Source organism: Lolium rigidum, chromosome 1 (genome assembly GCF_022539505.1).
Source record: "Lolium rigidum isolate FL_2022 chromosome 1, APGP_CSIRO_Lrig_0.1, whole genome shotgun sequence".
NCBI classification, from domain to species: Eukaryota; Viridiplantae; Streptophyta; class Magnoliopsida; order Poales; family Poaceae; genus Lolium; species Lolium rigidum.
The window spans coordinates 213,474,035-213,491,281 of NC_061508.1; the positions used below are offsets into that span (position 1 = coordinate 213,474,035).

The 17,247-nt window shown below is 43.0% G+C and overlaps 1 protein-coding gene across 1 annotated transcript; it reads left to right on the forward strand.

Moving 5' to 3' along the window:
* Positions 1-287: 287 nt before the first annotated feature.
* Positions 288-2,991, forward strand: LOC124683102 (heme oxygenase 1, chloroplastic-like). Its single transcript, XM_047217678.1, has 4 exons — positions 288-711; positions 1,564-1,787; positions 2,704-2,811; positions 2,899-2,991. Exons 1-4 carry the CDS (start codon positions 288-290, stop codon positions 2,989-2,991), a joined length of 849 nt encoding a protein of 282 aa, XP_047073634.1.
* The last annotated feature ends 14,256 nt before the right edge of the window (positions 2,992-17,247 follow it).

Here is a 17,247-nt window from a genome sequence, read left to right on the forward strand (position 1 = left end):
ACGTTACAGCGCTCACGCTCCCTCCACCGCCTCCTCCGTTCTCGCGTCAACGCCGCACTCCCTCCTCCGTGTGCTCGCGTTCCAATGTCCTCGCTGCCGTCGCGTCAGCACCGCACTCCGCTCCTCAGTCCTCCCACGGCGTCACATGCGGCTGCCTTCCCGGCACGAAACCATAGCGCTATAAGAGTAGCCCTCCCGGTCCGCTCCAATGGCGCCTGCAGCAGTATCTCGCCACCACCCCACGCACTTCCCGTTCGCCATCGTCGACTCCTCGCCAACCCGCACCCATGGCGCTCGCAGCAGCAACCACCCCGCACACACTCGCCTCTCCGCGCTTATTTTTCTCCGTTTCCGCCGCTGGGAGGAACAGCAGCGGCCTGTCCATGTCAGTCGGCGCTCGCCGTGTGCCGGCGATTTCTGTGCTTCATTCGCAGCGGGGGAGGATAGTTGCGGCGGCAGCGGCGGCGAGCGACATTCACCACGCGGCGAGAGGGGAGGAAGCGAAGAAGACCTTCGTGGAGGAGATGAGGGCTGTCGCGATGCGGATGCACACCAAGGATCAGGCCAGGGAAGGGGAGAAGGAGGCCCACAAATATTCAGTCAATCTCGAGCGGGAGCCTACCGTTGAGGGCTACGTGCAGTTCCTCGTTGACAGCAAGCTCGTCTTCCAGACGCTCGAGGCCATCGTCGATCGCGCCGTCGTCCCCTGGTGTGAGTGACTGCGCAAACCCTCGCGATTGGTGTTCCCTGTCTTTCTTTTTGACTTGTTAATTTTTCGCGGCCTAGCGTGTCTGCGTGTGTGGTGGTGGGTAGTGATTTCCTCATAGAGTTTATTTGGTCAGCATAATCTATTCGTAATTTAGTTCTTTTATATCACCGCTAAACGACAATAAAGAAACCCTAACCCATGGACTGGTTTGGTCGGTTGGGTTTGGGTGTGATAATAAGCTTTATTCTTGTTAATTGTTCTGTATTTTGAGACGAAAATAATAGCTTTGCTCAAAATTAGCAAATGAATAAACGGCTTGTAGTTTGGTATCAGTGCCCATTACTGCTGTATATTTTAAATTCAAATTGTCCATATCTAGATTGTCTATATTGGTTTGATGAATTGATGTTTTACTTACCTTTTTTATTTGAACTTGTGAAATCCATGATTTTTTACTTTCACCACCTTCAGTTATGCAACAAGTAGTTTGTGAACAAACAATAAGAGCATTTAGCTGCATAGTTCTATTAACAACACTGATGAGGAAATCGTTTATCAGTTACTACTCGGTCGGCCGGTGATTAGCGACAAATTAGGCAAATCTGCCGATTAAATGGCACCGAGTAGGGATTAATCGGCCTGTTAATCGCTGAATCGGCGGATTTTTGAATACTGATTAGCAGTAACACTGTGTGGTTACTCATTTGGAACTAGAAAGTTTTAGCTCAGTTGAATGTACTTCCTTTATTCTGCTTATCTAACCTGTTTCTGTCGTAATTTATTACTTAGGAAGGAGCTGGAACATTTCTTGCTAGATGCTGCTGATTGACATTTCAGTTATCTATACCTTTCAGATGCGGACTTTCGGAATACTGGGTTAGAGAGATCAGAGGCACTGAAGAAAGATCTGAAATGGTTCAGCGAACAGGGTCACACAATTCCAGAACCATCTGCCCCTGGCATTACATATGCTTCCTATCTGGAAGAGTTGTCTGAAAAGGACACACAAGCATTTATCTGTCACTTCTATAATGTGTACTTTGCTCAGTCTGCCGGAGGTCGAATGATCGGCACAAAGGTAACCACTTTCCAGACCAAAACGTTCATGTGATGTCAAATCGTGCGTGTTTGAATGGCTTCCTATATTGTTGTTAACGTTGGCACTGGTTCTTAAATCTCAATCTTCTGATTTACTGAGTGAAATCCTAACCGAAAATAGTAGTATGTTATTTACTGGATGCACTCGGTTGAGGGTCACCTTATATACACATCTGTTGTATAACTCGTTCTTCTGTTATGTAGAAAAATATTTTTACATTACTTCCATAGCTGGTCATTTCGTTGTGGAATATGAATCCTTGTATTTGACTTATGTAATGCGAATCAGGGTATCATGGCAGTCTGTATTCTGTCATGTTAGCAATAAGCCATTGTGTCCGTGGCGTGCATGGTGGACCGGCGTGAGCGCGCCAAGGTCGAGTCCATGCACGGCAGGGTGCGCGCGTGTGGCAATGTGTGTAGTGTGTGCGTTATGTGTGCGTGTGTGTGCTGGTGGCAAGGAGCGTGGCGTGAGACCGAGCCTCACGGAGGAGTTTGTTGCTCCAACGGTGAAGACGGCCAGGTCATGAGGAGATCGTGTACGTGCGCGTAGAGCTCGGCCGGGTCATGAGGAGATCGCGTACGTGCGCGTAGAGCTCGGCCGTGGACGTTGAGTGGGTGCTGGTTGCGTGGGCGCTGCGTAGCTGCTAGGCTATTTAAGTTGTACTACTTTGCTTCGTTTGGTTAAGAGAAATACAGAGAAAGAGCTCGGCTGTTCGTGCAGCAACGAGGAGAAAAACTCTACGGTCTCCATTGCCTTTTCTTCTAGCTCCGTCCGTGCCTGTGAGAGAGCGAGCTAGCCAGTGCTAGCGCTCACATGTCAGTGTGGTGTGAGGGAGAGTTCCTCCATTGATGGATATCATTTAACCTAGTAACATGCACTCTATTCATTTCAGATTGCTGAGAAGATTCTGAACAAGAAAGAGCTGGAATTCTACAAGTGGGAAGGTACCCTGTCCCAGCTGCTGCAGGATGTCCGCACCAAACTTAACCAAGTTGCTTCTGTAAGCCCAAGAGCTTTGTTTTTGTGCTCCTATTTTCTTTTCTGCCGGTGTGTCTCAGTGTCTTAACCCGATCACATTTCTGCTCAGAGCTGGTCCCGGGAAGAGAAGAACCACTGCCTGGCTGAGACCGAGAAGTCGTTCACCTATTCAATGGATCGCCTGCGCCAAGTATTCACCTGAGCGGAGCCAATTGCGATCTTCATTTCACTTTTGATAAACATTTTAACATTAAGCCATGTATGTGCACTGGGGAGGAACTTGTTCCTCTGGGCCAGAACTGCCAAGGAATCAAATTTTCATATTCAAATAATCCTTTCGTTGCATTTGCCCGGGCTATTTTCTTGTTGATAGATTAGTTTTCTTTGCTCTCGGTATGCGGACGTGCGAATACTCTAGAAAAAGGCCGACCTTTGCAAAGAGAAGCAACTCTCTGCCTGTGACAAGTAGCGCGCTATGGTGCCACAAAAATTCTGGAAAGTGGTCCCTACATGACACGTGTCGCAAGGGAAATCAAGATGAGGATGAGGGACGATAGATAATAACAGGGGAGGGTGGATTGTCTCACTTTTCCCTTTTTTAGATTTGTTTTTTTCAAAATGAAATATCAGAAACGTAAGTCCAAATTACGAACCATTTTCACTTTTGAGATCCTCACGTCGAGATTTTCAAAACTAGATCCCATGCCGATAGGTTTCGAGATGTTTTTTTCGTACTTCCAATACTAGTATGGTTGTACTCGCGGTGTGTACCTAACTGTACTCGTACTTTAACTGATAAGTACTTCTGTTTTTAGTGTACTTGGTGCAATTTTTTCCTTTTACTCTTTAACTGTACTTGCTCGTGTGCACGACTGTACTTGTACTTGTTCGTGTGCGCGAAATGTATCTGTACTTGCCCGTGTGTGCGACCGTACTTCTTTACCTGTACTTACTGGTGTGTGTTGTACTTACTAATGTGTGGGACTGTACTTTGTACCTGTACTTGCTCATGTGCACAACTGTAATTCTCCACTTGTACTTGCTTGTGTGTGCACCTATACCTACTCGTGTATGCACCTGTACCTATACACGCTCGGGTGCACGTGCACCCGTACTTACTTGTGTGCATCTATATCTACTTGTGTATGCCCTTGTACGTATTCATGCATGGACCTGTATTTGATGTTTTTCTAATGGGAATGGTCCCGAAGGACCGAGATGCTGCATTAGTTTCTGACGGTGGTACAATTTATAAAAGGGGGCTCAGGAAAATTAGAAATTACAAACATGCCCTTGAAACACACACATCAGACCTTAGAAAGATTTCTGAAAAAGCAATCAAGTCCCTATGCCTCACCACCCAAGATCTGAGATGGATGTTACCATCGGCCACCGTCTTCCTCACCGGGGACAAAACCACTTGGGAAGAAGAGGGCGAAGAAAGCCTCCATCGGACCATCGAGTAGGGGCCTCCGTTGTTGGAGGTTGAGAAGACGTTTCCATGGCGTCATCAGATGCCTCTCTATGGCATCAAAGATCAGTGGTCTCCTATGGACCACGGTGTTGTAGATCATCGTTGTCGCAACAGGAACTTCCCATCGCCGCCAAGATTGAACACCTAGAGCTCGCCGATAACGCTTCTTCTCCCCCCGCTGCCACGGCTAGCCAAAGAAGAAGACAACAACAAGTTCAGGAGTCGCCGCTCCCGGAGACCACAAGCCTTTTTTGTCAAGTCGTTGATGGAGGTCGTCGACGCCACACCTGGCTCCGCCCATCGGAGCGCCGCGACGAGGATGAGCAGCATCAGCAAGCCCTGGATTTGGCCAAAGAGATCTAGCGCACAGCTCCCGGCATGACGCCAAACTCCGGCACAAGGCTAGCTAACACGACCTAGACACCTAAACCTAGACCTACTAGAGGACCTATCTACTCCGGCGCTGCTCCTTGCCCAACTCCGGCTGGCTATTCCGGTGGAGAGGACATTGGAGCAGCCCGGTATGGTGGGGGGATCTCTCTGTAGAGAGGAGAGACATAAAACGAGGGGGGACTGAGCCTTTACGTGTATTTGATGTAGTTCAGAACTATACATGCACTGCTACTTATGAACTAGCCACTAGTAGAAAACAGGCCTTTGGTCCAACACTCCTCGGAGCTTTAGTCTCGGTTTAAAAATGAACCGGGACCAATGGGGGGCATTTGTCCCGGTTCAAACAGCGTAGGCTTTAGTCCCGGTTCGTTTGGACCCTTTAATCCTGGTTGATAATACCAACCGAGATTAAAGGGGTGTCGACGGGCTACCTCCGGGGCAAAAGTCTTTAGTCCCGGTTGGTATTACCAATCGGGAACTAAAGGTCTACCCTTTAGTCTTGGTTGGCGTTACCAACCCGGACTAAAGGCTTTCTAGGTTCGTTTGGCTTCCCCCGCACCTTCACCCCCAATTTTTAGATCCTGAAAATTCCAAAGGGAAATATGATACGAGGAAGATTTTCGTTTTTGCGAGAAATTTAGGATTTTTCTATTTTTTTAATTTTAAATAAATAAATGCATTTCATCATAAGGATTAGTATTACTTAACCATAAGGAGGTTACCCAATTTTTAGATTTTCAAATTTTCTGGTTTTAGTTTGGCAAAAAAAATTAAAAAAATTAAAAATAATAAGAATTAAAAAATGTAATGTTTTATTTATTCAAGATTATTATTAGATCATTGCTTTTGTGTATTAAAATAATTATCTGAAATTCAAATAATAAAGAAGTGTGACATCGACCAACATGTTAATAGCATTGATACGATACTAGTATCAATAACATGCGCGAAGCACTTGGAAGCAGGATGAGAAGGAACTTAGAAGTTATGTGTGCTAGTGCTGGAGAAGTGGGAGGATGGGTGACCGAGCGGGAAGTAAGTAATTTGACTAGAAATTAAGTGTAGTTAGAGACTAAACTTGTCAAATAACTAAAATAGTAAAAATTCTGTAAAAAAATATAGAAAAAAAGAGTGAAAAGTAATTATAAAAATAAATGGATAAAAAAATTAAAGAAATAGTCGAGACTAAAGGTCGTTCGCCCCGGCGCGCCAGTTGCCCACGTGTAGTCCCAATTTATATTACAATCGAGATTAAAGGGGAGGGCCTTTAATCCCGAATAACTAGTTCCGGTTGCAAAACCGGGATTAAAGGCCTTATCAACCGGGCCGAAGGCTTTTTTCTAGTAGTGAGGTGATGGGTGGTAAAAAGAAAAGCTAGCTAATTGATGCATGGATGTGCTACTCGCGTGCTTACTTTTGTGAAGGTACGGAAGTATCCGTGTACGCGCCTGCTCCCGCCGTGTTTGCGGGAGCGGCTCCTAGCGCGCCACGCGTCATACAAATAACACGAACTAAATTTTTGTGAAGGTCGGTCGTTTTTTAGTGGTACCCACGGAAGTGTTATACCTTGTGCACAAGCTCCATGGGCCTTACTTTTCCAGAACCTACTTAAATGCAACTGCATCTACAGGAGCGATGTCAGCAGTGATGTCATTTATTTGGTGAACATTTTTTTTCACAAAATTATGAAATAAATCTGAAACAAATTGAAACATAACTGAAACATGAATGTTTTTGTGAAATAAACTAGAGTGACGTCATCAGTGAGGTTACCGGTTTCACTTTTTGTCCCAATGTTTCACAATATTTTTCATGTATCACTTTTGTTTCATAAATTTTTCACTAGTGTTTCAATTATTAGTTTTATATTAGGCAAATATCAAAAGGCTCACTAATCTCAAATCAGAGACTAGACGGTAGATGTGACACCGGTAAATAGCCGTTACCGGTAAAATCACTGTGTTCCCTAACTTTCTCCATGGACATCTCTGCCTACTTTTCTTTGACAGAGTTGCTCGTTTTGTCCATAAACTAAGACGAAAGCAGGTTGGTTACGGCATATTTGTCGTGGGCTGGAACTTCTTCGTTAAGCTAGATATGCCAGGCAGCTGGCTGCTTCTGAGCTGTTTTTTATAGGAAGAAGCGGGTCAGCGTAGCCATGCAATAATACTTTCAAGATATCCACATAATTCCAAATTCGCAAGAACTCTACTATGCTGTTCTTCTAGGAAGAAGGTTGTAACATGTGTCTTTGTTTTTTTATAGGTAACTTCTTGTTTTTTTTCTGTAGACGTTATATTTTGATATGTGCACTACAGGCCAATTAAGAACTCGGAATGCGATTAGAACTCGTATCATATGTGACTTGCATGTTCCAACTTATGCAAACACTCACAGATACGAACAAAAACTCACTTCTCCGAGCACCTTCGAGACAATGAGTCCAAGAGACTAATGTGGCAGGTCTTAAGTTTGGTGAAGTCATCACATGTGCGTCGCAATCAACGGAATGTTGCCTCCCACTAAAAGAATAGTTCACTGATGCACGTGGTTGACGTGTTGTCTTTCCGTTCGACACGCGTCCGTTGGGAACCCCAAGAGGAAGGTGTGATGCGCACAGCGGCAAGTTTCCCTCAGTAAGAAACCAAGGTTTATCGAACCAGTAGGAGTCAAGAGGCACGTGAAGGTTGATGGCGACGAGATGTAGTGCGGCGCAACACCAGAGATTCCGGCGCCAACGTGGAACCTGCACAACACAAACCAAATACTTTGCCCCAACGAAACAGCGAGGTTGTCAATCCCATCGGCTTGCTGTAACAAAGGATTAGATGTATAGTGTGGAAGATGATTGTTTGCAGAAAACAGTAGAACAATTGCAGTAGATTGTATTTCAGTATAGAGAATTGGACCGGGGTCCACAGTTCACTAGAGGTGTCTCTCTCATAAGATAAATAGCATGTTGGGTGAACAAATTACAGTTGGGCAATTGACAAATAGAGAGGGCATGACCATGCACATACATATTATGATGAGTATTGTGAGATTTAATTGGGCATTACGACAAAGTACATAGACCGCTATCCAAGCATGCATCTATGCCTAAAAAGTCCACCTTCAGAGTTATCATCCGAACCCCTCCGAGTATTAAGTTGCTAACAACAGATAATTGCATTAAGTATTGCGCGTAATGTAATCAATAACTACATCCTCGGACATAGCATCAATGTTTTATCCCTAGTGGCAACAAGCACATCCATAACCTTAGAGGTTTCTGTCACTCCCCGCATTCACGGAGACATGAACCCACTATCGAGCATAAATACCCCCTCTTGGAGTTACTAGCAAAAACTTGGCCAGAGCCTCTACTAATAACGGAGAGCATGCAAGATCATAAACAACACATAGATATAAATTGATAATCAACATAACATAGTATTCTCTATTCATCGGATCCCAACAAACACAACATATAGCATTACAGATAGATGATCTTGATCGTGTTCGGCAGCTCACAAGATCCGACAATGAAGCATAATGGGGAGAAGACAACCATCTAGCTACTGCTATGGACCCATAGTCCAGGGGTGAACTACTCACTCATCACTCCGGGGGCGACCATGGCGGCGTAGAGTCCTTCGGGAGATGAATCCCCTCTCCGGCAGGGTGCCGGAGGCGATCTCCTGAATCCCCCGAGATGGGATTGGCGGCGGCGGCGTCTCTGGAAGGTTTTCCGTATCGTGGCTCTCGGTATCGAAGTTTTAGGTCGAGGAGGCTTAAATAGGCGAAGAGGCGGCGTCAGAGGGTCGAAGAGGCGGTGAGATCATAGGGCGGCGCGGCCAGGGCCTGGGCCGCGCCGGCCTACCTCCCGGGCCCACCGGGGCTCCCTCCGGCGACTCTCGGGTGTTCTGGAAGCTTCGTGGAAAAATAGGATGCTGGGCGTTGATTTCGTCCGATTCCGAGAATATTTCCTTACTAGGATTTCTGAAACCAAAAACAGCAAAAAACAGCAATTGGCTCTTCGGCATCTTGTTAATAGTTTAGTTCCAGAAAATGCATAAATATGATGTAAAGTATGCATAAAATATGTAGATATCATCAATAATGTGGCATGGAACATAAGAAATTATCGATACGTCGGAGACGTATCAGCATCCCCAAGCTTAGTTTCTGCTCGTCCCGAGCAGGTAAACGATAAAAAAGATAATTTCTGGAGTGACATGCCATCATAACCTTGATCATACTATTGTAAAGCATATGTAATGAATGCAGCGATCAAAACAATGTAAATGACATGAGTAAACAAATGAATCATATAGCAAAGACTTTTCATGAATAGTACTTCAAGACAAGCATCAATAAGTCTTGCATAAGAGTTAACTCATAAAGCAATAATTCAAAGTAGAGGTATTGAAGCAACACAAAGGAAGATGAAGTTTCAGCGGTTGCTTTCAACTTATAACATGTATATCTCATGGATATTGTCAACATAGAGTAATATAACAAGTGCAATATGCAAGTATGTAGGAATCAATGCACAGTTCACACAAGTGTTTGCTTCTTGAGATGGAGAGAGATAGGTGAACTGACTCAACATAAAAGTAAAAGAATGGTCCTTCAAAGAGGTAAGCATCGATTGCTATATTTGTGCTAGAGCTTTGATTTTGAAAACATATAGAGAGCAATAAAAGTAAAATTTTGAGAGGTGTTTGTTGTTGTCAACGAATGGTAGTGGGTACTCTAACCCCCTTGCCAGACAAACCTTCAAAGAGCGGCTCCCATTTTATTTTATTTTTGTGTGGCACCCCTTCCAACCTTTCTTTCACAAACCATGGCTAACCGAATCCTTCGGGTGCCTGCCAACAATCTCATACCATGAAGGAGTGCCTTTTTATTTTAGTTTTATTATGATGACACTCCTCCCCACCTTTGCTTTCTCAAGCCATGGCTAACCGAATCCTTCTGGTGCCATCCAACAATCACATACCATGGAGGAGTGTCTATTTTTATTAATTAATTTGGGACCGGGAATCCCATTGCCAGCTCTTTTTGCAAAATTATTGGATAAGCGGATGAAGCCACTAGTCCATTGGTGAAAGTTGCCCAACAAGATTGAAAGATAAACACCACATACTTCCTCATGAGCTATAAAACATTGACACAAATCAGAGGTAATAAATTTTGAATTGTTTAAAGGTAGCACTCAAGCAATTTACTTTGGAATGGCGGAGAAATACCATGTAGTAGGTAGGTATGGTGGACACAAATGGCATAGTGGTTGGCTCAAGTATTTGGATGCATGAGAAGTATTCCCTCTCGATACAAGGTTTAGGCTAGCAAGGCTTATTTGAAACAAACACAAGGATGAAGCGGTGCAGCAAAACTCACATAAAAGACATATGGTAAACATTATAAGACTCTACACCGTCTTCCTTGTTGTTAAAACTCAATACTACAAATTATCTAGACTTTAGAGAGACCAAATATGCAAACCAAATTTTAGCATGCTCTATGTATTTCTTCATTAATAGGTGCAAAGTATATGATGCAAGAGCTTAAACATGAGCACAACGATTGCCAAGTATCACATTATCCAAGACATTATAGCAAATTACTACATGTATCATTTTCCAATTCCAACCATATAACAATTTAACGAAGAAGAAACTTCGCCATGAATACTATGAGTAAAGCCTAAGGACATACTTGTCCATATGCAACAGCGGAGCGTGTCTCTCTCCCACACAATGAATGCTATGATCCATTTTATTCAAACAAAACAAAAAACAAAAACAAACCGATGCTCCAAGCAAAGCACATAAGATGTGACGGAATAAAAATATAGTTTCAGGGGAGGAACCTGATAATGTTGTCGATGAAGAAGGGGATGCCTTGGGCATCCCCAAGCTTAGACGCTTGAGTCTTCTTGATATATGTAGGGGTGAACCACCGGGGCATCCCCAAGCTTAGAGCTTTCACTCTCCTTGATCATGTTGTATCAGCTCCCTCTCTTGATCCTTGAAAACTTCCTCCACACCAAACTCAAAACAACTCATTAGAGGGTTAGTGCACAATCAAAATATACATGTTCAGAGGTGACATAACCATTCTTAACACTTCTGGACATTGCACAAAGCTACTGAAAGTCAATGGAATCGAAAAATCCATCGAACATATCAAAACAGGCAATGCGAAATAAAAGGCAGAATCTGTCAAAACAGAACAGTTCGTAAAGACGAATTTTATTGAGGCACCAGACTTGCTCAAATGAAAATGCTCAAATTGAATGAAAGTTGCGTACATATCTGAGTATCACTCACGTAAATTGGTATAATTTTCTGAGTTACCTACAGAGAATTTTGCCCAGATTCGTGACAGCAAAGAAATCTGTTTCTGTGCAGTAATCCAAATCTAGTATGAACCTTACTATCAACGACTTTACTTGGCACAATGATACGTCTCCGACGTATCGATAATTTCTTATGTTCCATGCCACATTATTGATGATATCTACATGTTTTATGCACACTTTATGTCATATTCGTGCATTTTCTGGAACTAACCTATTAACAAGATGCCGAAGTGCCGCTTCTCGTTTTCTCGCTGTTTTTGGTTTCAGAAATCCTAGTAAAGAAATATTCTCGAATTGGACGAAATCAACGCCCAGTGTTCCTATTTTGCCCGGAAGCATCCAGAACACCCGAGAGCCGCCGGAGAGGGGGCACAGGCCCACCAGACCATAGGCCGGCGCGGCCTGGGGGTGGCCCGCGCCCCCCTATGGTGTCGTCGCCCCGTTGACCTTCCGACTCCGCCTCTTCGCCTATATAAAGGTCCCTGACCTAAAACATCGATACGGAAAAGCCACGGTACGAGAAACCTTCCAGAGCCGCCGCCATCGCGAAGCCAAGATCTGGGGGACAGGAGTCTCTCGTTCCGGCACGCCGCCGGACGGGGAAGTGCCCCCGGAAGGCTCCTCCATCGACATCACCGCCATCTCCATCAACGCTGCTGTCTCCCATGAGGAGGGAGTAGTTCTCCATCGAGGCTCGGGGCTATACCGGTAGCTATGTGGTTAATCTCTCTCCTATGTACTTCAATACAATAATCTCATGAGCTGCCTTACATGATTGAGATTCATATGATGATGCTTGTAATCTAGATGTCATTATGCTAGTCAAGTGGATTTTACTTATGTGATCTCCGGAGACTCCTTGTCCCATGTGTGTAAAGGTGACAGTGTGTGCACCGTGTGGGTCTCTTAGGCTATATTTCACAGAATACTTATTCCCTGAGTTATGATTTGAGTTGGATGTCTCTATGAAATTGTGGTGTGTTAGTACCTCCTGTCAATGCTCAAAGTGACAAGCGTGGGGTGTTCATTAGTACTTGGGAATGCATCTTTAAGGTTTGCCTACATGATGAATTAGTGTTCGTTATCTTGCCGTAGAGTAATTCGTAGTAGCATAGTGAAGTGCTTATTTATATCTCTTTATGATTGCAATGTGTTTTGTATCACAATTTATCCGTGTGCTACTCTAGTGATGTTATTAAAGTAGTTTTATTCCTCCCGCATGGTGTAATGGTGACAGTGTGTGCATCCGTGTTAGTACTTGGCGTAGGCTATGATTATGATCTCTTGTAGATTATGAAGTTAACTATTGCTATGATGGTATTGATGTGATCTATTCCTCCTACATAGTATGAAGGTGACAGTGTGCATGCTATGTTAGTACTTGGTTTAGTCGTGTTGATCTTTCATGCACTCTAAGGTTATTTAAATATGAACATTGAATTGTGGAGCTTGTTAACTCCGGCATTGAGGGTTCGTGTAATCCTACGCAATGGTGTTCATCATCCAACAAGAGTGTAGAGTATGCATTTATCTATTCTGTTATGTGATCAATGTTGAGAGTGTCCACTAGTGAAAGTATGATCCCTAGGCCTTGTTCCTAAATATCGCTATCGCTGCTTGTTTACTCGTTTTATCGCGTTACTACTGCTGCGTTAGTACCGCTTGTTTATCGTCCCGGGCAAAGCACTTTTCTGGGTGCCGTTGCCACTGCTCATATATATTCATACCACCTCGTATTTCACTATCTCTTCGCCGAACTAGTGCACCTATTAGGTGTGTTGGGGACACAAGAGACTTCTTGCTTTGTGGTTGCGGGGTTGCATGAGAGGGATATCTTTGACCTCTTCCTCCCCGAGATCGATAAACCTTGGGTGATCCACTTAAGGGAAAACTTGCTCGCTGTTCTACAAACCTCTGCTCTTGGAGGCCCAACACTGTCTACAAGAATAGAAGCGTGCGTAGACATCAAGCTATTTTCTGGCGCCGTTGCCGGGGACGAATCAAGACACTCCACCAAGCCCGTCAACCGCCATTAAACCTCCCACGTCAACTACGCGCCAGTTGTGGACAGCAAGCTATTTTCTGGCGCCGTTGCCGGGGAGGAAAGGTAAAAGGCACTCATACTGCGGTCCCAGGTAACTGAGTACTTTTCTGTTGCCGTTGTGTGTGTGCTCGAAGCTATTTCCTTTAGATCCCGCAATTGCAACTTTTTGTTTCTTGTTTACACTAGTTAGGCATAATGGAAAACAACAAAAATATGAGAGATCTTTATGAACTTTATCTTGAATTAGGACATGATGTGTTTGAAGAGAGAATTAAAAAACCCATGGAACTTTATATGCATACTAATGGGAATGTTATTAATATGAATGCTTTGAACACTATTGTTGCTAATGCTATGGAAAATTCTAAGCTTGGGGAAGCTGGTTTTGATGAGCTTGATCTTTTTAGTCCCCCAAGAATTGAGGAGAAAGTTTACTTTGATGATACTTTGCCTCCTATTTATGATGATTATAATGATAGTAGTCTTTTGTTACCACCTGTTATGGAGGATGAATTTGATTATGATTACAATATGCCTCCTATATTTGATGATGAGAATAATAATGATAGCTACTTTGTTGAATTTGCTCCCACTAGTACTAATAAAATTGATTATGCTTATGTGGAGAGTAATAATTTTATGCATGAGACTCATGATAAGAATGCTTTATGTGATGGTTATATTGTTGAGTTTTCTCATGACACTACTGAAAGTTATTATGAGAGAGGAAAATATGGTGGTAGAAATTTTCATGTTACTAAAACACCTCTCTATATGCTTAAAATCTTGAAGTTGAGCTTGTCTAGTTTTTCTATGCTTGTTGCATTATGCTTCTTGAATTTGTTTATTTACAAGATTCCTTTGCATAGGAAGCATGTTAGACTTAAATGTGTTTTGAATTTGCCTCTTGATGCTCTCTTTTGCTTCAACTACTATTTCTTACGAGTGCATCATTAAAACTGCTGGAGCCCATCTTAATGGCTATAAAGAAAGAACTTCTTGGGAGATAACCCATGTGTTATTTTGCTACAGTACTTTGTTTTTATTTTGTGTCTTGGAAGTTGTTTACTACTGTAGCAACCTCTCCTTATCTTAGTTTAGTGTTTTGTTGTGCCAAGTAAAGTCGTTGATAGAAAAGTTCATACTAGATTTGGATTACTGCACAGAAACAGATTTCTTTGCTGTCACGAATCTGGGCTAAATTCTCTGTAGGTAACTCAGAAAATTAAGCCAATTTACGTGAGTGATCCTCAGATATGTACGCAACTTTCATTAAATTTGAGAATTTTCATTTGAGCAAGTCTGGTGCCTCAATAAAATTCGTCTTTACGGACTGTTCTGTTTTGACAGATTCTGCCTTTTATTTCGCATTGCTCCTTTTGCTATGTGGGATGGATTTCTTTGTTCCATTAACTTCCGAGTAGCTTTGAGCAATGTCCAGAAGTGTTAAGAATGATTGTGTCACCTCTGAACATGTGGATTTTTGATTATGCACTAACCCTCTAATGAGTTTGTTTCGAGTTTGGTGTGGAGGAAGTTTTCAAGGGTCAAGAGAGGAGGATGATATATTATGATCAAGGAGAGTGAAAGCTCTAAGCTTGGGGATGCCCCGGTGGTTCACCCCTGCATATTTCAAGAAGACTCAAGCGTCTAAGCTTGGGGATGCCCAAGGCATCCCCTTCTTCATCGACAAATTATCAGGTTCCTCCCCTGAAACTATATTTTTATTCGGTCACATCTTATGTACTTTACTTGGAGCGTCTGTGTGCTTTTGTTTTTGTTTTTGTTTGAATAAATGCTTGTGTGGGAGAGAGACACGCTCCGCTGTTGCATATGGACAAGTATGTTCTTAGTTTCTACTCATAGTATTCATGGCGAAGTTTCTTTTTCGTTAAATTGTTATATGGTTGGAATTGGAAAATGATACATGTAGTAATTGCTATAAATGTCTTGGGTAATTTGATACTTGGCAATTGTTGTGCTCATGTTTAAGCCCTTGCATCATATGCTTTGCACCCATTAATGAAGAAACACTTAGAGCTTGCTAATTTGGTTTGCATATTTGGTCTCTCTAAAGTCTAGATAATTTCTAGTACTGAGTTTTGAACAACAAGGAAGACGGTGTAGATTCTTATAATGTTTACAATATGTCTTTTATGTGAGTTTTGCTGCACCGCTTCATCCTTGTGTTTGTTTCAAATAGCCTTGCTAGCCTAAACCTTGTATCGAGAGGGAATACTTCTCATACATCCAAAATACTTGAGCCAACCACTATGCCATTTGTGTCCACCATACCTACCTACTACATGGTATTTCTCCGCCATTCCAAAGTAAATTGCTTGAGTGCTACCTTTAAAATTCCATCATTCACCTTTGCAATATATAGCTCATGGGACAAATAGCTTAAAAACTATTGTGGTATTGAATATGTACTTATGCACTTTATCTCTTATTAAGTTGCTCGTTGTGCGATAACCATGTTCCTGGGGACGCCATCAACTACTCTTTGTTGAATATCATGTGAGTTGCTATGCATGTTCGTCTTGTCTGAAGTAAGGGCGATCTACCACCTTATGGTTAGAGCATGCATATTGTTAGAGAAGAACATTGGGCCGCTAACTAAAGCCATGATCCATGGTGGAAGTTTCAGTTTTGGACAATATCCTCAATCTCATATGAGAAAATTAATTGTTGCTACATGCTTATGCATAAAAGAGGAGTCCATTATCTGTTGTCTATGTTGTCCCGGTATGGATGTCTAAGTTGAGAATAATCAATAGCGAGAAATCTAATGCGAGCTTTCTCCTTAGACCGTTGTACAGGCGGCATAGAGGTACCCCTTTGTGACACTTGGTTAAAACATGTGCATTGCGATAATCCCGGTAGTCCAAGCTAATTAGGACACGGTGCGGGCACTATTAGTATACTATGCATGAGGCTTGCAACTTGTAAGATATAATTTACATGATACATATGCTTTATTACTACCGTTGACAAAATTGTTTCATGTTTTCAAAATAAAAGCTCTAGCACAAATATAGCAATCGATGCTTTCCTCTTTGAAGGACCTTTCTTTTACTTTTATGTTGAGTCAGTTCACATATCTCTCTCCACCTCAAGAAGCAAACACTTGTGTGAACTGTGCATTGATTCCTACATATTTGCATATTGCACTTGTTATATTACTTTACATTGACACTATCCATGAGATATACATGTTATAAGTTGAAAGCAACCGCTGAAACTTAATCTTCCTTTGTGTTGCTTCAATACCTCTACTTTGAATTATTGCTTTATCAGTTAACTCTTATGCAAGACTTATTGATGCTTGTCTTTAAGTACTATTCATGAAAAGTCTTTGATGTATGATTCACTTGTTTACTCATGTCATTACCATTGTTTTGATCGCTGCATTCATTACATATGTTTACAAATAGTATGATCAAGGTTATGATGGCATGTCACTTCAGAAATTATCTTTGTTATCGTTTTACCTGCTCGGGACGAGCGAGAACTAAGCTTGGGGATGCTGATACGTCTCCGACGTATCGATAATTTCTTATGTTCCATGCCACATTATTGATGATATCTACATGTTTTATGCACACTTTATGTCATATTCGTGCATTTTCCGGAACTAACCTATTAACAAGATGCCGAAGTGCCGCTTCTCGTTTTCTGCGGTTTTTGGTTTCAGAAATCCTAGTAAAGAAATATTCTCGGAATTGGACGAAATCAACGCCCAGGTTCCTATTTTGCCCGGAAGCATCCAGAACACCCGAGAGCCGCCAGAGAGAGGGCACAGGCCCACCAGACCATAGGCCAGCGCGGCCTGGGGGTGGCCCGCGCCCCCCTATGGTGTCGTCGCCCCGTTGACCATCCGACTCCGCCTCTTCGCCTATATAAAGGTCCCTGACCTAAAACATCGATACGGAAAAGCCACGGTACGAGAAACCTTCCAGAGCCGCCGCCATCGCGAAGCCAAGATCCGGGGGACAGGAGTCTCCGTTCCGGCACGCCGCCGGGATGGGGAAGTGCCCCGGAAGGCTCCTCCATCGACACCACCGCCATCTCCATCAACGCTGATGTCTCCCATGAGGAGGGAGTAGTTCTCCATCGAGGCTCGGGGCTGTACCGGTAGCTATGTGGTTAATCTCTCTCCTATGTACTTCAATACAATAATCTCATGAGCTGCCTT

Coding starts and splice junctions, on each gene's coding strand:
- LOC124683102 (XM_047217678.1), top strand. CDS start 288: ATGGCGCTCGCAGCAGCAACCACCCCGCACACACTCGCCTCTCCGCGC. Junction 1,788..2,703: donor GTCGAATGATCGGCACAAAG/GTAACCACTTTC, acceptor TATTCATTTCAG/ATTGCTGAGAAGATTCTGAA. Junction 2,812..2,898: donor AACTTAACCAAGTTGCTTCT/GTAAGCCCAAGA, acceptor ATTTCTGCTCAG/AGCTGGTCCCGGGAAGAGAA.